This window comes from Papaver somniferum, chromosome 2 (assembly GCF_003573695.1).
Source record: "Papaver somniferum cultivar HN1 chromosome 2, ASM357369v1, whole genome shotgun sequence".
NCBI classification, from domain to species: domain Eukaryota; kingdom Viridiplantae; phylum Streptophyta; class Magnoliopsida; order Ranunculales; family Papaveraceae; genus Papaver; species Papaver somniferum.
The window spans coordinates 163,583,601-163,609,315 of record NC_039359.1 but is presented as its reverse complement, the minus strand read 5'-3'; the positions used below and the strand labels follow the sequence as shown (position 1 = coordinate 163,609,315).

Below are 25,715 nucleotides of genomic sequence, written 5' to 3'. Positions count from 1 at the left end.
AAGCTTTGCCTATTCAGACTACTGATGATTCAGCTCAAGCATCTGTTAGTCATCAACAAAATGACCCTCAAGTTGATCCAACTGATTAGGACATTGCAGCTACAGCTATGCACCCTGATGCTGTCCAACAGGTATCTTAATTTTCTTCTTTAATCTTTCACTCTAATTTCGGTCTCTTTTTATTCTTTTTTTCGTCTTTTACCGTTCTTTCAAATGCATAATGCATGCCTTGCCAAACGGACCCTTAAGGGTTGTTCGTTAGGCGGGTATCATTTCCGGTTCATGGGTTGCTTGAGACTTGTCGGTGGGCGCCTAAACAATTTTCTTTAGCAAAGAAAGGTCCTCGTTGGAGAACTTCATTAGTTTCTCACCATCCTCCTTCTCTTTACCCCTAGATACAAAGCAGAGAAGAGAAGAATCAAGAATGTCAGCACCTTTCTCACGTTTTACGAATTTCAGACCGATTTCAAGGCTTTTCAGGTGCTACCCATTTATGGGTAACTCTTAATCTCATCATCTTCTTTTTTTTTTTTTTTTTTAAATAAACGCCGTACTGTTTTCTCTTAATCCCATTGTTGATTTCATATATTTTACCATCCGGCCTTTTATCAGAATCACCTAAATCTAAAGTTTATTGATAATTTTCTCTTCAATTTTGATTTAGTTTGTTGAATTCTTAACACTCGAACATATTAATCGATGAAAAAGGGGAAAAAAACTTATTCGGTCGTGTTAAACATTTTAGCAAACAATCTGCATGCATTGAATCGGATATTTATTTGCTTAAAGCCACAGTTTGATAACTGGACTCATGTTGTACGTGTGTGTCTTTATCCATTAGAGCTTTAATATGTTCAGTGATTACTTATCAAATCAGTTAGCTAATTTGGCGGGGGATCCTTTTATAGGCAGGTAGAGCAAGAAATGGAGACTGTAGTAGGTGTACTGCAACCAGGACCTTTGGGAATTATTGAACACAAGTTCTCTGCAGAAGAAGTACGGCAAGCAAAGTCTGCAGTTGAGAAAGCTGTAGAAAATTGGAAGAGGAATGCTTACTTGGAGAAGAGTAACCCAATCATGAAGGATTATATTGATATATGAAAATAGGTTCTTATCTATCTGTTAGCTTTTTCCCTCTTTTCTCTGGATTTGATTACGCGGTTTATATGAAACGCATGGAATGGTGCACGTCAAATATCTGCTCTACAGTATATGATATTTGAATGCTGCTGTCAAATATCTGCTCTACAGTCTATGATATTTGATGGTATTATTTGGATTCAAAGTTGCTTGAAAATATTTTTGTGCTTCATCTTCATACCCATTGTTATCATGATTTGCATTTTCTTTCTTCTTGTTTCTGTGCTGATAACTTCAATTGCTAACATGAAAATATGCATGGTGAAGTACCATGTAACTTGTTCATGGATTAAGAACATCTGTTATGCATCATTTGTAGTAATCAAATAGTATTATACACCCCAGCCTTAAGGGGAACCAGTTTTTTCATCCTTGCCAATAGAGTAAGTTGAAGCAAGCTTCCTTACAGTATATATAACAGAATTTTGGCCTCAAGAATTTAGAAGTAATGTATTCTTTTCCACCTTTTTCATCATTGATGAAGCCTTACCATTCCTCGATTGCAGTCATTCCAATATCATTTCCTTCGTTAAAGATTGCTTCTTCAGTTTCTTCATTGTTTATTTTGAAGTAAACAATTCGCTCCCAGGAGTAACTACTGTAGTAATACCTGTGCCCATAACTGTTGTCCGTGTCATTTCCTTTTCGAGAATCCGGTCAAGCTCTCTCACAACCATATCCATCTTCGGTCGCCATCTTCCAATTTTATTTAGGCAACCTATTGTGAGCCTAATCAGATCTTTCATTCCCTCCGAAGTGAAGTTGCTGGTTAGCCGATTGTCCACAAGGCTATTCAATCCCAGACGGGATTCAACCTTGAGAAAGTTGGGGCAAGGATCCAGTCAGTACCGCATTTATACATTTTTGGAACACATAGGTATTCTGGTAAAAACTTAGCAAGATATAGAGTACAGGTATCTAGGTAATAGGTGAAAACAGCAGGTTTACATTCTGAGTAAGATATAGTACGGAGAAATATAACAAATCCTCTCATTTGAAAATGGTTACTTACCCATTTTATCAAGCTTTCACCAGGTGCTGAGAAGCTAATCTTTGAAACTTCCTGTCCACTTATAAGCTCTAAAAGAAATACTCCAAAGCTGTATACATCGCCCGATTCAGAGAGGAGTCTTGATTCTTCAATCCTGAACAAAAGGTTTTCAGAATTGACTAACAAAAAGAGTCTTATTTCTTATACGAGCATAAAGAAGTAGAGATGAAGTTACTCTGGATCTCGGAAAGCATTCTCATTAGCGGTTCCTGATGAAGGGCCAGCCTCTTCAATTTTTTCCAGTAGTCTTAAAATCCCCGCATCTGCAATTTTAGGAATGAAATTCTCGTCGACTAGGACATTTGCTGTTCTGAAGTTCTTGTGTACTAAAGGCGGTTTCAGTGAGTGCAAATGACATAAACCTGCACATATGGATTCAAGTAGAAACTAAATACACAACCACATTTATCTAAATCCCTTTGTTAGGAAGTTCAGATATTCACATTAGGAGCGTACCTTTAGCTGCTCCCAGAGCAATTGAAAGCCTTTGCTTGAACTCTAGTTTTGTCGTTGATTCTTGCCCATTATTATCTGTCGAGCAAGAAGTTATGTGACATGTATCATGTGATGACTATTGTTAAACAGATTCATGTATTGACACTTACCGTATAAATGACTACAAACACTATCGTTTGGCAAGTATTCGTAAACTAACATTTGAGAACCATCTTCCTGACAGTAGCCGAGGAGAGTAACAAGGTTACGGTGTTGAATGTCCGAGAGGTAGCACACCTGTTTGGTCAAATGTGTAGAATGTTATGTTATGTACAGATTTCAACTTTGCATTCTAAGTAATGCCTCGAGTGGAAGTGATTTCCTCCTTTGTTAAACTACTCTGGAAATTCGTCAAGTTACCGCAACTATTACTGGTACATTCAGGTTCGGCCTTATTTTGCTATTTAATTCTACTGACAATCTTTAAAGGAGGGATCTCACCATAAGTTCATAACCAAAGACTAGATATCCTAACTGTTGCTAGTCTGTATTTGAGGAATTGAGTATTACCTCTTCCACAAATTCCTGTCGAGGAGCACCAGATCGTCTTTTGACTACAGCAAAAGTTCCATCATGGAGCAAACCCGTATAAACCAAACCAAAACTTCCAACTCCGATAAAATTGGTTTCGCTGAATTTCTTAGTTGCTTGATCCAATTCTTCAAGTTTGAATTGTCTTGCTCCCTGTGGTCCATATAGTGCGGGACCTCCCACTGAAACTGATCCTCCTCTGTTCCATTCCACTGTAAAATTTTGATTACCAGAAAAACAGTGTTAGGATAAAGCGTGCCAGCTGAAACTCTTCATGCTACTATCAGAAAGAACCTTACCTAGAGCAGATGGATCTGAAGAACTCTCTGAGTTCTTATTCGATAACTTCCTGTAATGTAACCAATACCATAGTAAGCCAGCTACTATCAGAACCAGTAGAACTCCTCCTGCAGCACTTCCTATGATGGTGGCAAATGACCCTGCCATATCCTTCGAAATTCCAAGTCTTCTTCCACAAGCTTAAACATTGAAACTGTGATACAAATTAGCTGAGGAATCAGGATCTGGAAACAAAGAAAGATACTGAACTGAATAGTCCATCTCCAATAACACTCATACTCTAGCAGATACAGAGCAGTATAGTGTTATACTGATTTTAAGTAACACTGACGGATGTTGAAGTCCCTGTCAATCAGTCATCCCAATAGCATAAGTTTCATCACTACAGGTACAAAATGCAAGTGGGCTTTTACTTCAAAAAGTACTTAGAAAATCAAATTAGTAGATCTCAAATATTCCTTTAAAGAGAATAGTTGTGTTGGGTAGGGCAATGCCACACCAATGAAAACAAGATATCACAGACAAACTGGCCTTTTCCAGGTACCTATCTCTGCTTTCTAGTCTTCATCTTCTCATCTTATATGATGGATGTTTCTCAAAAGTTCTTGTTCATTAGCAGAAGAAGAAATACAGATAAACAGATAATGAAAATTCATCATTCCCCATTAAAAAGATATAGCAAGTGTGACAACTCAAACAATAAAGTGTTGATGAATTCCCGAAACAATAGAGATTCTCAAGAAATGAGTACTTGTTTGTGAAGTTTTTCCTAGTACATAGTTAATCACTCTATTAATGACTGTACTTTGAAATTCCTGCTTTTTCTACAAGTCAAAACACAAATTTAAGATGGGTATATATTGTGGTCACTTTGATGGAGTTGGTACAAGAGGGGTTATACTTAGAACACATGCAGTAAGAATTTATGTCATTCTTTGTGAACAGGGATTTTATTCAACATAACCAAAACCCATGTGAGTAGTTGTTTGTTGTTACCAACTGCAATATGCATTTTTTGCTTTTTTACCTTGTGAAAGTTGGCAGAGAAGAAGAAGAAAGTAGCTTTAATTGCGCCATGACTGAAGAGACACCATTATTGAAGGCAGATCAAATATTGAGAGAGTACCAATCAAATTTCCCTCAAGTATCTTCTTCCTGTCAACATAAATCCTTCTTCTCTAATGCTTTTTGTGTCCTATGATTTGAAAAGAAAAATGAAAATTGGTTGTCATTTTTGTGAACAATGGTGGGTTTTCTCCTCTTTTTTTATTTATGGGGTCATGACAGCAAATACGACAGAATCAACAGGAAACTTACATGGCTAGGATTTCTTTCTTTTCTTGTTATTTTTATCTGTTTTCATGAAATGGGTATTGCAGGTTCTTTTTATCACCTTTACTTTATAGGGTTATCAACCTGTTTATGGAAAACTTGGGGTATCAAAACCTGACTTGAGGAAGGGAGTAGGAAAGCTCTTCAAGAGCTGTTGTTTTCATGTTATTTGTTTTATATTATTATGTTTTAATACAAGGGTTCTGTTCTGTTTTGTTCTGTTTTGTTTTGTTTTGTTTAGAGGTTTTAAAGCCAGTAGAGATTAGTTGACTAGAGGTTGTCATGTTCTGCAGAGATCAGAGCTGGAAAGGAAGTGCTAGGTCAGCAATTTTCCTTGCTTTGGAAATTGTGGGCTTCTCAATAAAACAGGAGTCTGTTTGGATGTGTTGTTGTCTTAATCTGTGGAAGAAAAGGAGGTGAACATTCATGAAATTGAATATTTGTGCTTGCATTGCAACATCATGTCTTTGGTCAGTTTTCTTGATGCTGTAAAAACTCTTACCTGTCTTGAATTTGCAAGATTGCTAACAGAGGGGACCGGTTTCCTTGGGAGTGTACCAAATTCCATATACTTATACCTTTAGAATGGTACACCCCCAAGCAAACAGGTACCCCTATTAGCAGCCATGTGAATCTGGGTGTCACCAGTTGTATTTTTAACTCTCTAAATCAATATTACCGGTTACTTGCGTTTGTTTTCTGTTTCTCAGTACAGTTGTTTGGGAACCAACATAGTTCGAAATCAAAGTTTAGGGATCAGCATTGGACAATAGAACATAACGTGGCAATCAATAGTATTAATGGTAAATTGTCACGATTTTCCCACTCATTTTGCTTGAGGATGTGGGATACGTACCCACTTGCTTATATACAAACTGGTCTATGTCCTTGTTTATTATGCTTACAGGCTGTCATTTTGTCTGCAAATTTTCTCAATGAGCCAAGATCCGTATATTTGTGGTTTTTAGAGATGACTCCCTACTATTTCTAGGGTCAGTATAGTTATGGCCATCTATATTGTCCAAAATTAGAGAAAGCTCCTATGCTTGGTCAGGTTGACATGTGCGATTTTACTCAGCTCAGCCTTTGGATCACAAGGTAAGCTTGATGATGTTACACTCATGTCACTGTGAAGGGTGATAAAGAAAAGCGAAAGTTGGTCTATGACTATCATACCATTCTTGATAAAATGGAATCCAACTTATGGTGGGGATATTGACAGCGTTCGCCAAACGTCTGTTTATTATCACTTTAATCCCGAGAAGATAATCAACAACCTTAAGGCCCGTTCCTATGTACATGCCAAACATCAGATTTTGTCATATATACACCCATTAATTTATGGATATGCCTAAGTAATTTAAGTCATCGAACATTGGCGGTACGTTTATCGAGATTGCACTCCTGTCTATATAGTCAGACTGCTTCAAACACAAACTTATTAAGTGTTAACGTGTTTGTCTGCTCTGATACCAATTGAAAACACTAGGAGTACCAAAATACACCACCAACTTTTTCGTAGGCAATCTGTATGGACAAACTCAACACCACTCCGAGAGTTAAAACTCAATCAAGGAAAGTGTCTTAGAGTTATATCTCTATCTCTCTTGCAATTAGAACGTTTACAGAATTGAATCTGTGAACCTAATCACAAAGAGAGTTACGGTACCAAAGACCAATGTCCAAGGATCAATCAAGTCGTATCCAACAAACTAGGTCGGACGTATCTACTCTGATTGATCAATGCACAACCTGTGATATTTCAATTATAAAGATAAACAATATAATGCGGAAAAAGAAATAACACAGAAACCAGAAATTTTGTTAACGAGGAAACCGCAAATGTAGAAAAACCGCGGGACTTAGTCCAGATTGAACACCAAACTATATTAAACCGTGAGACCTAGTCCAGATTAACTTCGGTCTGGAATAAAGTTGAGCCCGAACTCAGCCTTCTACTGATTCAGGTACAACCGCGCTCCTTAGGCCTCTTGAATCCCAGCAGGACTCCACGCAATTGATTTCCTTAGATGACGTCACACCAATTAAAAGTTGCTTCAACTCAATTGAAGACTTTAAACCAAATCTGCGTCCCACGGATTAAGCCTATATAATTGATTTCCTGATTTACGATCGAAACGGATGATCAGATCAAACGTAAGATCCAGGTGCTGGAAATCGATAGCAACTTGACAAAAGTCTGGCTATCCTCAAAATCCGGACTTATGGAACCCGAAGTGCAGCCTAGATTATTATTCACCCCACAAGTATAAAACTTGTGGAATCACAAAGTTGAGACGAAGAGAACTTTGTGATTTCTATCTATTTTGTTCAATTGATAAATCAACAATCAAACAAGATCAGGATACTCAAGTTGTCAAGATAAAATACAATTGGACATGGCTTCACGAATCCCAATGAAGTCTTTGATAGTCGCTAAATCCTAAAAGGGTTTCTAGAGAGGACGACTCTAGATACAACCAGGACACACCAAAAAGTAGTGTTGGGATTCGAAGATCCCAATTTCCAAGAGTTCCCCTTATATAGACTTCAAAGCATAGGTTTCTTTAGGTTTCAGCTAAGATAGCTTTGGAACCAAGCAAACAATATTCACTGCTAGATGAAAACTTTGAATCTTATTCACATAACAAGATATACACTCTGGTTAGGTAAGCCGTAACCGAACCGTGTACAAGGACTATGTCTAACATGGTTAGCCGAAACTAGCCGGTTTGAACTTAAAAGCTTAACACTCATTTTCATTAACACAAAGACATTAATCTTGAGCCACAATCATGTGATCAAACAAGTTTAATATTTATTAGAGAATTGATCAAATGCAAATCATCTCGTAGAAATAATTTAAACGCATCGACCTAATTTGTAAATGCACAAAGTATAAATACATGAGTCGTTCGTGAATAGACTAAGTCATGATACGCGGAACGGTTTGCAAACTTATGAGCAAAACCGAGTTCCGAAGATGACATAAATTTTTCAGTTCACGTACCTGTTTGCAAACCTAGGTGCAAAACTGAGTTCCGGAGTTCACAGAAATTTTTCAATTTGCGAACCGGCTTGGAAACCTTAAGAATTTACCGGTTCCGGAGTTCACATAATCTTTTCAGTATGCGTACCGGCTTAGGTACTAAAATGGTTCAAGAACATATAAATGTATTGGTTCGCATACCGGTTTGAATACTTAAACCCGTTTCCCTCACCACAATTCCAAAATGGTTTGTATACGAATATACGAACCTATCTGAATCACGAAACAAGCAGGTTTTCCCATGATGTGCATACGAATATGCGTATCACACAAATCTGTAAGTCGATATATAGCTACTCCGCTACGTGTATGAATACATGTAATACGGATTCAGACATATAACAGTTATCTCAGTTTGTAAGACTGATAATACTGTCTTGTCTTCCGAATATAGTAGTTCTATATTTCTCTAAATAAATTAAAAACATTTCCAAATAACATCAATGACACTTGTCAATGTTCCAGGTTATTTCCGAATGATAAACTTGAATCATGATTTGATTTCGAACAATAAATTGTTCTCCACCGAAATTGATCAGGCATGAACAAATATTCATTAATCTTAGTCATTATGTTCCGAGAAATTCGTAAACTAAATAATTAGTTCTCGACTCAAAATTCTTGTCTATGAAAGCTAGTCTAATTAGTTGTGTGACAATCGTCTCAAGGATAGAAAGGTGAATATAACTTGAGAAATAGGTGGTTCAGTCTTCACTTACCTTTTATTGATGAAGTTCTCCAAAAGCTTTGGTTGATCTGCGACTTCAAACGGTAGAACGCAAATGATGACTGGTTTGTTTCTCAACTACCTCTATCCTAGACCGGGACTTAACTAATTGTAGACTAGAAATCAAGATATAGTTTTGACAACTAAATTTGACAACAAGCTTGATATATTAACACTTGTAAGTTCGACCGAGCAATGTTCTAACAGTTATATTTTTATTTTACCCAAGATTGTATCGATGGTGCACAACAACATGGTAACACCATGTGGGAAAACATATTTCATAAATATGAAGCACAAACCATGAACATCAATTATCGTGATGCAAAAGGGTTGGCAGAATGCTTCATTATAATCAACAAGAAACTAGCTGCTTATGCTGGATTAATAATGCAAGCCAAGAGAGGAGGCCGGGAGACTGGTCTTGTGGATGGTGATTTTGAAAGACAGGTTCGTACAGATTGGCAGCGAAAACATGGAAAACAGTTCGGTTTCGGAAGTTGTTATCATATTTTGAAGGTGTTGAACAAATATAATTCAGAATTGTTAACAACTAATCAACAAGTACTTGAAAGGTCACCATGCAATTCTTCTCCCTCAACACCAAATTCTTCACCATTTTCACCAAGTCCATCAAATTCTTCACCTGATACCCCAAGAAACCCAAATATGAACTTAGTTCTCAATGATGATGGTGGTAAGAGAAAACTTCCAGGGAGGAACAATACAAGACTGACTATAAAATTAGCTCAAGAAGGAGGAAGTTCCAATGAATTTAACATGGCGGAATTTATAGAATATCAAAAGTCCATCGAGAAGCAAAGAGCAGTTGATAGGAAATTTCAAAACAGGGAGAGTGATAAAAGTCGTCTTTCTCAAGAAAAATTTGGGTTTGACTATGACAAGCATAACATTCTTCAAACTAACACTTCAACTATAAACCCTCAGCACAAACATGTGTGCCAAATCGAATTTGACAGGATTCAAGCACAGATTGAACAACAAGCTGGATTTATTAACAACCAACCTAGTGGTGATGATGATGAGGATGAGTTCGATGTAGTAGTTCCCGTAGATGATTGATGTATTAATTTAAGTTTTAAGTTGAATTATTGCATTTTAATTTAATATGTTGTTGTTCATTCTACTTAATATTAGTTTGAAATGAAAAGTTAATTAATTCGAAATGTTGTTACAGTCTACTTAAATAAGTTTCGCTGATTAACTTAAAATAAAATAAATAAATTAATAATTAAACTAAAATACATAACTTAATAATTAAACTAAAATAAGTTATGCCCAAAGATTCACTCTCTTCCACGCTCTGTCCAAAGATTCACTCTCAGATCATCTCTTAAACTGTCATACAAATTCTGGTTCTAAATGTAATTAGTCATTTGAGCATAATTTCTTGCAGGCACGCCCCTTTGTGGTTAAATCTCAGGCCTCGAATCTTCATCTTCATAGTTAATCCACTCCTTATCGTGACGGGTTTCCTGAATGACCGTGTTATGAAGAATTATGAAAGTAAGCATAGTCGTGTGCATTTCATGAGCACTCAACCCACGATATGGCCGAAAAATGATATCGAACTCCCTCTTGAAAATTCCAAAAGCGCGTTCCACATCCTTCCTCACTTCCATTTGGCGAGTGTTAAAATGCCGGTATGAACGGCTCAATGGACCGGCAGGAGGCTGACCGTAGCATTGAACCAAGGTGGGACATTTTGGGTAGATACCATCCGCAAGATAATACCCATGAGTGTACTGATGCCCGCTGATCATGAAACAAAGGCGACTTGTGCAAATCCATACTTCATATCTTCAAACAGAGGCGACTTGTGCAAAATATTAATATCATTTTGTGAACCCGGAAGACAAAAAAAAAACGTGTTATATTCAACAATCATTAGAAGTAGCAGCTTCAAGGATAGCGGTTGGTTTTGGATAATGATCATTATATTGACCGGCCCAATAAATAGGGCATCCTTGACATACCCATTGCATACAATCAAGACTACCTAGTATTCCTTGGAATCCCCTGTTCTCATTCTCCCTCCATATTTATCCAACGTCTTCCTCGGTTGGTTTTCGTAAATATATTGGACCAAAATGATTAACTATTACTTCATAAAACAAATACAAGTGAATGAAGTTGCTTTACCCATACGAAGGTACTCACCGTTCGTATCCGCTGGCCTGCCATAACCTAGAATCCTTGAAGTCGAAGTAACTTTTTGTTCAGGACTATGACCTCTAATATTCAGTGCATCAAACTGATAATTAAATTGAGGTCCTACTCGACAAAGACCTTCAATAATATTTTTCACCAGATGTCGAGGCATGGAGAATCGACGTTGTAAATCTTGATCAGAGTACATACAATTGGGAAGAAAATAATCGTGCATCAGCTTCTGGTGGTAAAATTCCCTCCCTCGTTACATATATCTTCTAGAGAATACTCATTGTGGCTCTGAAACTCTAGGTATTTGGCTTGTATGTACGAGCATCAAAGTGTCGATTAGTTTATTATCTTCATCTTTCTCATTGTCAAGTTCTTTCAACCTCCTTTGATGCATTTCTTGTTGTAATCTAAACCGATTCATAATAGCAATCCTATCTTCATTGGATATCGCCATTGATGACTATGAAATTTAAAATTGAGAATAGAGATAGAGTAATTGGTGAAATATATACAGAAGTATGTGTGAGTAACTTGAAGATGTACAATGGCGTACATATAGAAACCAACAAGGGGAAATAGTCGTTGCAAAATAATTACTTATCGATAATCATAATATCGTTGGGGATATTATTTATATTGAGCGATGGGTTTGATGGCGCCAGCGTTATTCATAATATCTCCAGCGCTGTCAATAATAACGATCGGTAGAAACTCTGTTGCAATGGTTTTCCCATAGTGGCGCAACTCATTTGCCATGCCAATGGTATGTTAAACAGGTTTTTTTTGGCATGTGCATAGGAATATGTCTAATATGATATCGCAGGATTATCCCCACTGGTAATCCAGCGTGAGGTAAAAAGGATGTGGGATCCATCATTTAGCAGCCCCCTACTGTTTTTTCCTGGTGTTCACCAGAAGTTTGTCTCACTCGGGATAATCCAGCAGTAGGTGTAGACTCACCCAAGAATACAAGAAGACAAGTTTATGTTTCACAATTTAGTACAACAGATAACACATCTTTGTTTGCCTATAATTTGTGTGAAAGGTATGGAATTGATTCCCAGTAGGGACGGTTGGACCCCCTATTTTCTACTCTCCAAGTGAGATGAAAATCATGTTGTTGAGATGATCACTAGATTAGCAGTGGGGATAGTCTAGTTGGTTGGGTTTGCTAAGGGGAATAGTCTCAATGGTGTCGAATAAAAAAAAAAGAAGGTTTTTTCTAGGTGGAAAAGGTTACACTATCTCGAACATTGGCTTTAACAAACATGGGAAAGTCATCCCACTAAGTCTACTTGCAGTCAATTAGGCTATATGATCTTTGCTTGCGGCATCTCTAACTATTCGGTTAGAGTCTTTCACTTAATGAATCATATCTTTTTTAAAGCATTACTCTTTCCTGAATGCAGGTTGGGTCATTCATGCCATGTCAGATGAGCAAGATATGCGAGACCATACATATATTAATTGATTAGATGGGCCAGCCCAATAGTAGTGAAGCTTGCCGGAACTTACTTATCAATCTAATCTTTCAGAGAAGTCTTTGTATGCCGCTGATCGACGGAATCTCCGAATTCCCTCTCTCATTCTACACCAAATGCTAGGCGGTGATCCGAACAACTGTAATTCGGGGGACGAATATAAGTGCATCAATGAGACCTATTTTTACTTGTACTAATTAAAGCCATCTATTCAGTCATTTTGTCATCCGATCCGTGTCAATTTCACCGTTCATAAAGTATGGGCAAATCAATGAATCTGAAAGCTAAAACCTATAGCCTACCGGAAGTACCCTCGTAACTGGTTCGCCTTGTTAGCTTTAAAGCATCCGGAAACCATATACAGAAAATACCAATTTCTTTCCTAATTATTATTTACTAACAACACCATTAACAAGTGTATCAGCAACCCCATTGTCCTTCCTATATTTGTGCTTCAAACCCGCATTCCCAAAGGTCTCAACTAAACATTTGAATATCCCTAAGACGCATCTTCAAAATACCAAGATGGAGAAACGACCATGTTGCATATCTGGATCGCCTACTGTTGGGTCGCTTTTCAACACAAGCTTAAGAATATCGGGGAGAAAAAACAAACATGATAGATGGCATGCGGCAACCCGACCATGACAGCACACAACTCATCCATGTTTATGCTAATGTTATGGAGATACTTGGCATGGCAAGCCAAGAATTCACCATCCTCTCATTTGATAGCTTTTCTCACACCTATATTATAATTTCCATCATAAGCATTTTCAGTATTTAACCTAGCAAAACATACACTTGACATAAACTAGTCAATAAAAATATATATATATATATATATATATATATATATATATATATATATATATATATATATATATATATATTTTTGAGTCTCTTTAGTTTTAGCTTTCGGAGCAACAATACTCAAATATTTCTTATACATCTTAAAAGTTTCCAGAAAAAAATGCCTGCAGTTGAACTTTCAATTTTTCCGAAAAATATACATGCAATTGAACTTTTGAATTCTTAAATAAAAATAGAATTAGTGTTAACCAAATATTCCACAAAAGTTATATAAAAAAGTGACTACCAATTAACAAAATCATTCTAACGAACCTTGGTGCACTGCCTTTTGAATCATTCTGTAGAGAATATATATAATGCAATCTTTATGTCCCATAGGTTTTCCATGAATTTCCAAATTGGTGCAACCATTTTGCAACTAAATAACAAATGGAAGAGGTTTTTAAAGTCCATATTACAAAGCGTTCAAGAAGGATCATCACACAAGTTTTTCTTGTATAATTTTTCCTCAACAATCAATCTGTTTTAAAACCAACATCCAGATAAAAAACCTAATTAATTATTTTCAGGACAAGTGAGATTACAGATGAACCTCCAAGCCTTATTAAAAACAAAGTGAGGCTTTTGTTTACACAGCTGAAAATATGCACTCTTAACGACCCAGAGTCTAACAAGGGAATTGGAATAGATTTAATATCATGCATCATATCATTAGGAAGAGTATCATATCCATCCTCAAGTTTCCAATATAACCTTCCTATCATGATCAACAGTATCACCCACCAACATATTTGAGACAATAATAATGATGGGATTCCCTTTACCCCGAAGACTACCTAAGATTATCTCTCGTTATATTCCTACCTAACATAATACCCTTCGAACTAGCATGCCTAGTTTTAGTACCACACTTCCACAAAACTCTCACTCTTAAAATACTTAGCCTTATGCAACTTGGAATCCACATACTCGTCATCTTTATAATTCTCCAAGCCATCTTGATAAGAAGAGCAAGATTATTCTTAGCCATATCTTGCAAACCAAGCCCACCACTATTATTTGCGGATTAGACCTTGTCCCAACCAACAAAATGACTTCTTTGCTTCCTTTTAGTATCTCTTCTAAGAAAATCCCTCTTAAACTTATCAATATGTCTAATCAACTAAGAGGGTAACTTGACAGAGTTCATCATATCGTTACAAATAGGATTATCACCAACCTTAAGCAAATTAGACTTACCAACAAAACACAAAGTATTATATTTGCATCCCTATGTTATATTATCAATTCTATCAATAATTCAGAGAAACAATGAGAATTAAGCATGCCTAACTGCATAGAAACCCCAAGATACTTATCAGGCTCAGGGTTAAACTTCACCCACCACGTGATATCCATACTTTTATCATCCCTTTAATTAATTTTTATGGACATAATGAGAGAAGATTTTCCTAAATTACAGTTTTACCCAGAGCACCTGCATATTTATCTAGATGGCAGTTGTTTAAAATTAAGAGTATGAGAGTGATTACCATCAAGGAAAATCAAACTACCACCAGTTGTTTGTATCTAAATTTTGTAACTGTGGTAAAAAAATGTACTATATAAGTAACTTAAGTTCAAGAAATCAAAATTGTACAAGGTCGGCCTAAACCAAGAGATGGTTGTTCCAGCCATGCTTCGGTCAAAACGGAAGGAAAACAGTTGATCTTAGAGAGGAAAGTAGAGAATATTGAGGAATCACGGTGGTGATGTATTTGCAGTATGAAGTTTCTTTAACTATTGTGTGAAGGTTGAGGCTATGAACATAAGATCGTTCTGAGATGTCCTTTAATTGAGAATATATGAAGACATTTATTTATAATATACATTGACTCCTCGTAAGTAGTGGAGGTAGTGAAGGAAAGTATAAGTGTATATCGCAGAGGTAATGATGAAGTCATATACGCTATGTCAGGGAACAATGTATACCATTACTCCACCACTCTTCTAACTTCCCTTAACCGTCACCACTACTTGTTGCTTTCTCATCATGGGGTGTTTCCACGCTACACGTTGTTGTAAACCACCATACCAATACCCATGGAGATCTCCATATGTGACATATCTTGATATCTCGATGGAAATATGGGATTCGCGGACTACCTTTTATCTTGGATAAGCCATAACTATGATGAGTTACGTCTAAGTGTCCAACTCTGAATAGGATGATTAGCTACAAATCTTAATGTAATGATACTGAGTTTTTGGATAACTTGTATTTTAGCGAGCCTAAGGACAATATGAATAATAACAAAAAAAAATGGAAAAGGTTACACTATCTCGAACATTGGCTTACCAAACCCCAGCAAGTCATTCCATTAAGTTTAAATTTAAAGCATTCTCAATATCATACGTGGAGGAATACTAATTTGTTTCCTAATTATTCTTTAATAACACAACTTAAACAAGTGTGTCAGCTACCTTATTTTCCTCCATGTATTTGTTCTTCAAACTCACACTCTCAAAGGCTTCAACCAACATATGAATATCCCTAAAACGCATCTCCAAATTACCAAGATGAATAAATGACCCCGTTGCACATCTGGATCACCACTGTTGAGTCGTTTTTCATCTCAAGCTTCATAAAAGAAATAAATAGTAATAGCTTCATCTGGATCACCCTGTTGCAGCAGCCCCTCCTTGATAGCACACGACTCAACCATATTGTTGCCATAGTTATGGAGATACTTGGCATGGAAAGTCAAGAATTTACCATCCTCTCCTATGGTAAATTATCTCGAACCTATATTATAATTTCCATCATAAGAACTTTCAGTATTTAATCTAGAAAAACTTATACCAGATATAAACCAGTTAACATAAATCTTATGTTTGCGAGTCTCCTTAGTTTTAGTTTTTTGAGAAAAAACACTCAAATAGTCCTTGTACTCCTTAAAATCTTTCGAACAATGTACCTACAATAGATCTTTCTAATTTTTAAATAAAAATTCAACTGTTGCAAACTAAATATTTCTCGAAGTTATACGAAAAAGGCACTGCCAACTAACACAATAATTTTAAGGAACCTTGGTGCGTTGTATCTTGAACCATTATCTAGAGAATGGCTACAACTCAATCTTTATATCCCATCCATTTTCCATAAATTGTCACACTGATGAAACCATTTTGTAATTAAAGAACTAATTGAAGAGGTTTTCAAAATCCGTATCACAAAGCTTGCAAAAATAAACATCAGAAAAGTTTTCTACGTACAATCTTTCCCTAACATTCAATATGTTTAAAACCAACATCCAGGTAAAAAACCTAATTATTTTGAGAACAAGTTAGATTACTGATAAACCTTAAAGCCTTATTAAAAACCATTGAGGATTTATTTTTACACAATTGGAAATATGCACTCTTAACAGTAACATTTCCAGACTGTGAGAAAGGCTAGACTTTTTTGTCGCTCACAAAGTCTGACAATGTAATTAAAATAGATTTAATGTCATGCGATACATCATTAGGAAAAATATCAGAAGCATCCTTTAAGTTTCCAATCCTTCGTATCATCCATGATCAAAAACATCACCCACCAACAAATTTGGATCTGTAATTTTTTTAGCTGGAATAAAAAAATTAACATGAACATTTCTGAGCCACTTGTTCCTCCAAAAATGATGGAACCCCTCTTACCCGCATACCCCTTAAGACTATTTCTTCCAACTTGTTCCTACCTAACATAATACTCTTCCAACTTGCATACCTAGTTTTAGTACCATACTCCTATAAAACAATCACTTTTAAAATACTTAACCTTAAGCAACTAAGAAAGCGCATATTCTTCATCCAAAATATCAAATTCATAGTTTATTATTTTGTTTATAAATCCAACTTACGCCTATAGTAGTAACACAACAATTTAACTTTTATGGCGCATAATTTTTTTTCTCAGTTTCATGGCATTCAATTGCGGATAAAATCGGTCATTATTAATCAGCTGACGATTATAATTAATGACATGTACTACTTACCCGCTGATGCATGAATAACTCATTATTGATCGGAATTTCTCCATGTGTATACTTTTTAACATCAATTTCACCCAAAATTTTGTTGAATTTACAAGTAATAATACTTTGTAAGTTGCATAATTCCAATAAAATAACCAAATAGAGGACAAGCAGGTACCTCTTGTATAGGTGGTTATCATAGATATATACAACTAACTTAACAATTCTCCAACCCATATTGCTAAGAAGATAAAGATTATTCTTAGTAAGATCTTGATGACCAAGCCCACCTCTTTGCGGAGCAGACCTTGTCTCGGCCAATAAAATGACTTCTTTGCTTTATTTTAATATCTCTTTAGAGGAAATCCCTCTTATAATCATCTTAGAGGGTAACTTTAGAGAGAGTTCATAACAAGGTTACAAACAGGATTATCAACAAACTTTAGAAATTGGATTTACCAACAAAATTCAAAACACTACTTTTCCATTCCTGCGGTCTAATATAAATTTTATCAGTAATACCAAAGAAACAATGATAATTAAGTCTGCCCCACTATGTTAAGATACTTATGCGGCTCAGGGTTAAACCTCACCCACCAAGTTTTATCCATACCTATAACATCCCTTTTACTGATGTTTGTGGACATAATGAGAGAAGATTTTCCTAAATTATGATTCTGCCCAGAATATCTACAAACTTATCTAGATGGAAGTTGTTTAAAGTTAAGAGTATTAGAGTGAGTGTCATTAATTAAAATCATACCATCACCAGTTATTTTTATCTAAATTTTCTAACTAGAGTAAATATATTTTTAAGTATTTTAGGTTCGAGAGATCAAAATCGTACAAGGCCCAACTAAACCAAGAGATGGTCGCTCCAGCTTTGCTTCGGTCATAGGAAGGACTAGTGTTGATCTTAGGATAAGAAAGAAGAAAGTGTTGAGGAATCATGGTGGTGATATATTTGCAGTATGAAGTTGTTTAAACTATTTTGTGAAGGTTAAGGCCCTAAACATACGTTCGTTCCGAGATGTCCATTAAGAATAGACGAAGCCATATACTTATAATACACATTGATTCCTCGTAAGTAGTAGAGGTAGTTAAGGAAATGAGAAATGGAGATCTTGGAGGTAATGGTGAAGTTATATACTCTATGTTAGGGAAACCTCTAGATCATCACTTTATTACTCATATAACATCCCTTAAGCATCACCACTACTTTTTTCTTTCTCATCATGGGGTGTTTCCACGGAGCATATTGATATACACCACCAGACCAGTACCCATGAAAATCCCCCATGTGATATTTTGATATCTCGTTGGAAATAGTGGAGTCATAGACTATGTTTTATATTCGCAGCCATAGATTTGATGTTTTACGTATATATGTTCAACTCTAAATAGGCTAATTAACAAATCTTAGTGTAATGATATTGAGTCTTTGAAATGACTTGTATTTTAGTAAGCCTGATAATAAACCATATTCTCATGGCTTGAGCATTGAGTTGTGATGATGATATCATAATCACCTGACCATGTTGTGATGCTCAGGGATGATATAAGTATCCAATGATGGTGCTTTGTGTGATCTCGGCTAAGAGATTCTTACGTAAAATATTTATGACTCAGGATTCCAACTAGATAGATCAGGCTCGAGCCGTACAGAGACAATAGGCTAGTATAGGATGTTGCTAGCAATATGATAGTTTTACGACATGTTGTGACATGCCTTGGTGTTGAGGGAAGTCTCAACTCCGTGAAAGTATGGCTCTGGAACCTTAGGAAGCCCAGTTCCATGAAGTTATGTACTTGACCCACTACTTGGAGATTTCTAGCTTCATGTTGATTGGTGGCGCTAGTATGTGCTAACGCCGTGGGTGTCTTTCCTTGAGAATTTTCTAACGTCGTGGCATGCTTTGGTATCTGGGCATGCTTGGAGATATCTAGCTTCGCGTGAATCTTAGAATTGACATTAGGTTAGCACCATGGACAAGATCGTACTTGGATGTTACTTTTATTTTGAATATGGTAAAACATCAATGTTGTTCAGATAAGAATTTGAACATGAAGTGCGTATAGAACATGTTCAAGTAATTTATCCATGGAAGTTATGCGACTTGAGACAATGTCCAATATTTTACCAAGCGCCGGCATGTAAAGATATATTTGGTGTTGGGGACGGATCTAGTGCATCGGAAGAAGGTCCATGCTGGGAAGGAGGTTCTAAGCTGAAGGAAGTTTCCATTGATATGTATGTCGAACAACTTCAAAGAATTCAATCGTGGAAGTTTTACGACTTGAAAGTTGAGACAAGTTCAATATTACAAAACGGGAATCTAAATATTGATATATGGAACGATTTGAAGGAATTCAACTATGGAATTATTGCAACTTGGAACAGGTTGCTCTATACTAGTGATCAATCCATCTATGAGCCGAATCAATGTAGATTCGAAATAAATACAAGTACAATATAAATACTGAAACGCTCCGTAAATATATTAAATATATATAGAATACTGAGAGTCCAGTTGGGTGGAGCCCTAGCAAACATATTTTTGTAGATGCGTCTTTGATACAGGTTTAGATGGGAATTCACAAGTCTTTTTCCTTGTCAAAAATCCACCATTAACACCAGCATTCAAACACTTTAAAACCTTAAGGTCTCTTATAGAAACACTAAAATATGACAATTTTTCATAGAAATATGCTTCTAAATAATCCTCGAAAACACCTCGAGAGCCATAATAAAAAAATATAAGGGGACATAAGTTCCCCTTGTCTTAAAACCCTAGAGGTACTACATTGTTGAGTGTAAAACTCATTAATAAGAACTTAAGAGGACAGAGAGAATATTGCCATGTACCCATTATATGGAGACGGTGCCCCTTATCGTATATGTATGTGTCTTTAGTAATATTGGTATTTAGTAGTTAGAGAGTGCTAGTTAGTAGTAAGTTGTAGTGGGCGGTTGAGATATAACCGCCAGGCAGATTATGGTCGTTATATATTAGAGTGGAAAGCTAGCTATATAAGATAGGAAGCTGTAATATAAACCTAATCCAATTTTAATCAAAAACTAATCGTTCACTCGATTTTTAGGCTGTTCGCAAGAGCAGAGAAACTTGATTCTCCGAATCAAGTGTTTATCCTGTCATTGTACATCCTTGTACATGACAATTAGTATCAGATTCTAATCCTGGAACCTGTAACCATGGCTACCACAGAAAAACTTCAAGAAATCTTAACTACCGTAAATCAACACACAGATTCGATCACTGAAATCAAATCTGAGATTAGATCTTTTAGTACCAAAATGAATGTTATTCTAAATCTGTTTGGAATCGATCTACAACAACCATCTGCATCACATCACCATTCAGATTCGACTTCAAATTCTTGGTCTAAAACCGATTCAGATAAGGATTTAAATGGGTTTTTAAGATCGACATAGACTCAATTGGTGATTTCATTGTTTCTCCATCTGAGGAAATCAAATTAACTCCTCCTGGTGTTGACGAAGAAAAGGATTCTCTCGAACTAGAGTTGATACCCTAATATTTCTTTGTTGAAACTGAAGAAGATGGTGATTGTCTAGACTTCGAATTTCTTATTCCTTCGTTTTTCTTCGACGTAGAGGACGATTTGCTTGATGCTTTGAATTTTCAATCTAAAGAAATTATGAGTTCTGAGGTTGCGGAACCTGAATGCTCGAAGAAAAAGGTCATTACTAACAGTAAACTAATTGGTAAGCAATGTATTACTCTTCTCTTTGATGCTTCTCATATCATATTTGATCCAGGAAAAGAACTCAAAATCATCAAAAGTTTTTCTTATTTCGGAATTTCTGAATTTGGTTTGGATACTTCATGTTCGTTTGCATTATCTGTTTATTCTATTTTAATGGCCAACTACAATGGCAATTCTTTTCATGACTTGTTTCCCAAACCTGGGTATCGGTTAGATTGGTTGGTTGGTGAATCAATTGTGGGTATATTAGATAGAGATGGTGTTACTAATATTGCAGGCCTGTTGTTTGATAAATTTCCTGAGAGTGCAGTTTCGAATTTATTGGGTGTTATATTTGATTACCTCTTGCAGCTCCAAATGTGTAAGATTCTTTACAATGATGTATGTCTTTCCCTTATTAGTGATTCTAGCGGTAGTGTGTTTGATCGCGGGAAAGGATGGAAACTCATTAAGGGGTATTTTTTATTTGATAATGGTTATAGATTCTTTATTAGTTGGGTATTTATTTCTGGTTTATTCATTTTTAATGTGGGTTCAGTTTCAATGGCTTACTACAAAGGAAAATTTATCCAGGAGCTTAATAAGTATGGTTTTGAATCCGATTCATTGTTTTCTGATTCAGTTTTATTAGTGTTGGCTAAAATGGGTAAAATGCTTCTCTTGGATAATGTGTGTCTCAAATGGATACTGTTTGTTTCTTCTTACCCTTGTTCCAACTTTACCTGTGGAGTATTCGATCGTGGGAAAGAAATTGAACTTCTGGAAAGGTATTCTTGTTCTTGTACGACTATTCTTACTGGGTAAACTTCAATGGATTATATTTATGAGATGGATTTAGGACTAGGGTACCAGAAAGTTCAGTTTATGTATTGTATTGTGTGTATGCTGGCTCAGAAGGGTGATAGTGGTGTTGATTGGTTTATCACGGGCTTTACGTCAGTTACGTGCTTTGTCGTTGGCGGTTACTCTGAGACCAAATTTTTGTGCAAAATTAAATTTTTTAAAAGTGCAAGACTTATGACGCATGACTACCATACACGGGAAGCAAATAGTCACGGCTATGTAGTTAGTTTTGATCCTGCCGTTGGTCGTAACCTTGATTCTCAAGTTGTCATTTCCGATGGCAAGGGGACTATAACCAAGAGTAATGTTGATATAGAGATTGTGGGCATGTTTACTGTCGCAGGACAAGCACTGAAATTTCTCTCACTCTCTTACAGATTTGATATTGGGTATGAATCAGCATTGCAGTTTATATATATGATTGTATTTGTGCCAGTTAAAGAATGCGACTATGGTGACGGCAGGCTGAAAATATCGCAAACAAATAGTCTATGGTGGCATGTGGTGTTAACGGAGATGTCGGATGAATTATATTATAGAAGGCTACCACAGGAACATACCCTCTGGGCTAAATTAATTCAGAATGATGCTAAAGGAGACATAATGGGTGTATTATGGAAGGTACTACCTTTTCCCTTGTTCCATTTCTATTTACGAGGTACAGAAAATGGTTATGGATATGTTCTGATTTTCATTACATTACTGGGATTACGTAGATCTATTGTCCCTTGTATTAGTGGAAATGAGAACCACTTTTGGTTACAACTTAAGAGTGGCTTGTCTGTGAAGAGGGGAGCAGCGAGAGAAATTTTTTGGGGTTGTGGTTGCTATGCAGTTTTCATTTTCAGCAATAATTATGCACAGCCGCATATGTTCAACAATTCACTTATTCTCTCTCGTAGTTTCTGTCAAGTGCACCATCATATTTCTATCGTTAAACAACCTGCAAGCTGTGTGTTGTTACTAAACAGCAAATTGCTTACTAATAGTGGAGCAAATTTTTTTCTCTTATTACTGAAGTGTAGATTGCTTGATTTGCAACCTGATGGCGATATTATGAGCTATCCACTATGGTTTATGGGGTATAAACCACTGACTAGCAATATCCAGTTAGAGTTTTCTGAAAGACTGATGGAAACTCAAGTCTTACTCAACCTAGTTCAGATTCTAGACGTGCTGTCTCGGTTCGAGTTCTTGAGGTGGAAATTCAAATTGATTCCAACTGGGTGGTGGAGTGTGAGAAATGTTAGCTGGACTGATATGATTTTTGTCTCTGTGGTGTCCTTTGACAAAAAACGGACTTCTAAGAGCATTCTGTTCTGCAAACCTGACGTCCATAATCAAATTACAGCACGCCTCATGAGATTTCTCGGTTGGTACTTGGCTGCTGCAGGTAGACTTTTCTGTATGGTTAAGCATACGAGCTGGATATCTCTATACACCTTATTACACTGTGGCTGGTATTCTTGTGGCGATCAACAGATAAGTCTATACATATGCAATTCCACTCGCTACCTTCTTTGTTACAATTTTATGAGTGGACTGTCTTATCTAATGGGGAAAGGGCATATCTGTCTCGTTGGTGCACTTGTTTGGATAGTAGGAATCCATGTCAGACTCGCTGATGGGGTGATAAGCACTGTACAGGTCAAGGGAGGAGTACGACGTGGGAAGTATTTGGAGAATTATATTTTTACTTTAGCTGGCAAGGGAGCAGCACTTCTTATTCAAGACTTTACACAAGAGTTATCAGTTACCAAGGGTGTCTCACTTGTTCCATCACATCGGTTTTGGCTCTTGTATATGGTTTCACAACTAAAAGGAGATAGTGGACAATACAACAGTGGCTTCAAGTCTTCACAGCTGCACCGCCAGGCTCTAAAACAATTTTGCGTAACCGGAGTTACCGACTCGCCACTCATCCTTGAGGACAAGGATGTTTCGAAGGAGAAGGGAATGTCATGTACCCACTATATGGAGACGGTGCCCCTTATCGTATATGTATGTGTCTTTAGTAATATTGGTATTTAGTAGTTAGAGAGTGCTAGTTAGTAGTAAGTTGTAGTGGGCGGTTGAGATATAACCACCTGGAAGATTATGGTCGTTAGATATTAGAGTGGAAAGTATATAAGCTAGGAAGCTGTAATAGAAACCTAATCCAATTTTAATCAAAAACTAATCGTTCACTCGACTTTTAGGATGTTCGCAAGAGCAGAGAAACTTGATTCTCCGAATCAAGTGTTTATCCTGTCATTGTACATCCTTGTACATGACAAACGTACATGCATATATCATTTTAATCCATTGATCATCAAAGCAAAGAAATTCAATAATTTTGTACAAAAAAGTCCACCTAATCCTATCATAATCTTTATCAAAATCCAATTTTAAATCCATCCAAACTTGTACCCACCTTTTTGATAGGATAAAAAACTTCATTAGTCGGAATAATGACATAAAAAGTAGATAAACCTGGGACAAAAGCATGCTGGCAATAAGAAATAACACTTTGAATATATTGGCTAGAATGTTAGCTATCATTTGTAATTAAAGATACACATACTTATGGGCATTAACTCATTATTTTCTAGGATTGTAAACCTCCGGGATCATAAGAAAAATCTTTAACAATAGTTATCACAGAATAGCCTATAATATTCCAATATTTACGACAGAACACTCCTTAAAAGATATCCGGTGCATGGATTTTAAAGGTCCTAATTGCTTAATAACAAGCTTGATTTCCTCCTTACTGATCATTCTAACAATTAAGAGCCATATTTTACACTATGGTGATAACCTCAGGGATAATACCATATATCTCAGTCTCAAACTTTTTCTTCCCACCCATGGTCCCAGAATAAAGAACTAAAATGGTTCATCTCTTCGAAATAGAAAAAAAAAATGGTTCACAATACAATTCTGAATATCTTTTACATTAGTAAGCCACTTTCCTTGCTCATTCTTTAATCATAGAGTTTTGTTTCTATTTCTCCTAATAAGAGTTGTTAAATGGAAAAACTTAGTATTCAAGTTTCCTTCGGTCAACCTTTGCATTGTAAACTGAACATTTCTAATTTTAAACACAAACTTTTATTGAAAACATTACCAAAGATAGGGTTATTCCAAATAGTCAACCAAATTTTTAAATCCACAATCGTGTGTCCATTCTCATAGCGAAAACGTCTTCCGATGAACTTTCTAACAGGATTAGTATCTATTAATATGGTTCTGATCAGAATTAAATAAGGGAGATAAAAAAACTCGAGCATTATGAATGTAATCCCTCTAAAATTTATTCATTAAAACACTATCTAACCTCTCTTTAATATTAACAACACCAGTTCTGAGATTATTCCAAATGTAGACGGGCTCATTTGTACCACCATATATAAGAGAACAGTTGTTCACCAACTTTCTCACCTCTTCCACTTAGTTAAATCTTAGTGTGTTTTTTTACCTTTTTTCTCATGAACATATAAAAGAGAATTGAAGTCCACCACGCATCATAAGGAGAGTTCTGAATATCGGTAACAACTTTCACCTCATCCCATACTCTCTTTCGTAGGTTTCTTTTTCGGCCGGCATAAACTGTGAACAATACCCAATGATCTTGACACTCAGTAGTGACCACCATATGCACAAACCATTTAAATCCCCTAATGTCTTGAATATATACATCAGTATTATTCCAAATAATCATATTTATACTAAAATTCTTGTTAACCGCTAGATGACGCACAATAGGGAACTTATCCACATATGATATAATCCTCTCCTTCTGCGCCACCTTTACCGTTCACTACATACCCAGCATAGGGCTAATATTGATTATGATGTTCTATGAGAGGTGATCTTTGAACCCCCAACACGTCAAAATTTTATCGCTATCCTCTACTGACGTCTTGGGGTTCTTGTTACAACAAGCGTCTCCACTACCGGAGGGAATAAAATTTCCACTCTTCTTTTATCTATACAATTCCTTTAGTCGCAATATAGTGCTTCCAGTTATCCTTGTAGTTTA

The 25,715-nt window shown here is 36.2% G+C and overlaps 2 protein-coding genes and 2 long non-coding RNA genes across 5 annotated transcripts; 3 read left to right on the top strand and 1 right to left on the bottom strand.

Annotated features, from left to right (window-relative positions):
- The first annotated feature begins 290 nt into the window (after positions 1–290).
- LOC113349634 lies at positions 291–1,318 on the top strand. Its single transcript, XR_003360296.1, has 2 exons — positions 291–480; positions 909–1,318. It is a non-coding gene; the product is annotated as an uncharacterized LOC113349634 (long non-coding RNA).
- A 107-nt stretch (positions 1,319–1,425) lies between these two features.
- On the bottom strand, positions 1,426–5,049 carry LOC113349633 (putative serine/threonine-protein kinase). Of its 2 annotated transcripts, none has more exons than XM_026593630.1 (8): positions 4,545–5,049; positions 3,517–3,862; positions 3,197–3,429; positions 2,797–2,923; positions 2,648–2,722; positions 2,367–2,553; positions 2,153–2,285; positions 1,426–1,955 (listed from the first exon to the last, which is right to left on the bottom strand). In XM_026593630.1, the coding sequence occupies exons 2-8, from the start codon at positions 3,662–3,664 to the stop codon at positions 1,701–1,703; spliced, it is 1,158 nt and encodes a 385-aa protein (XP_026449415.1). In that variant the 5' UTR covers positions 3,665–3,862; positions 4,545–5,049; the 3' UTR covers positions 1,426–1,700. The 2 variants fall into 2 exon arrangements, with proteins under 2 accessions (XP_026449415.1, XP_026449416.1); XM_026593631.1 differs by having other exon boundaries at positions 3,517–3,710.
- Positions 4,009–5,549, top strand: LOC113349635. Its single transcript, XR_003360297.1, has 2 exons — positions 4,009–4,057; positions 5,143–5,549. It is a non-coding gene; the product is annotated as an uncharacterized LOC113349635 (long non-coding RNA).
- A 16,109-nt stretch (positions 5,550–21,658) lies between these two features.
- LOC113349632 lies at positions 21,659–23,808 on the top strand. Its single transcript, XM_026593629.1, has 2 exons — positions 21,659–22,312; positions 22,712–23,808. The coding sequence occupies exons 1-2, from the start codon at positions 21,659–21,661 to the stop codon at positions 23,720–23,722; spliced, it is 1,665 nt and encodes a 554-aa protein (XP_026449414.1). The 3' UTR covers positions 23,723–23,808.
- Positions 23,809–25,715: the final 1,907 nt, after the last annotated feature.

Bases quoted from the DNA above. Each gene is read 5' to 3' on its own strand.
- LOC113349632 (XM_026593629.1), top strand. From the start codon at position 21,659: ATGGATTATATTTATGAGATGGATTTAGGACTAGGGTACCAGAAAGTT. The intron at 22,313-22,711 runs GTACTACCTTTT...TTATTACTGAAG, and splicing joins TAATGGGTGTATTATGGAAG to TGTAGATTGCTTGATTTGCA.
- LOC113349633 (XM_026593630.1), bottom strand. From the start codon at position 3,664: ATGGCAGGGTCATTTGCCACCATCATAGGAAGTGCTGCAGGAGGAGTT. The intron at 2,924-3,196 runs GTAATACTCAAT...TTGACCAAACAG, and splicing joins GACAGGAATTTGTGGAAGAG to GTGTGCTACCTCTCGGACAT. The intron at 2,286-2,366 runs GTAACTTCATCT...CCTTTTGTTCAG, and splicing joins AATGCTTTCCGAGATCCAGA to GATTGAAGAATCAAGACTCC.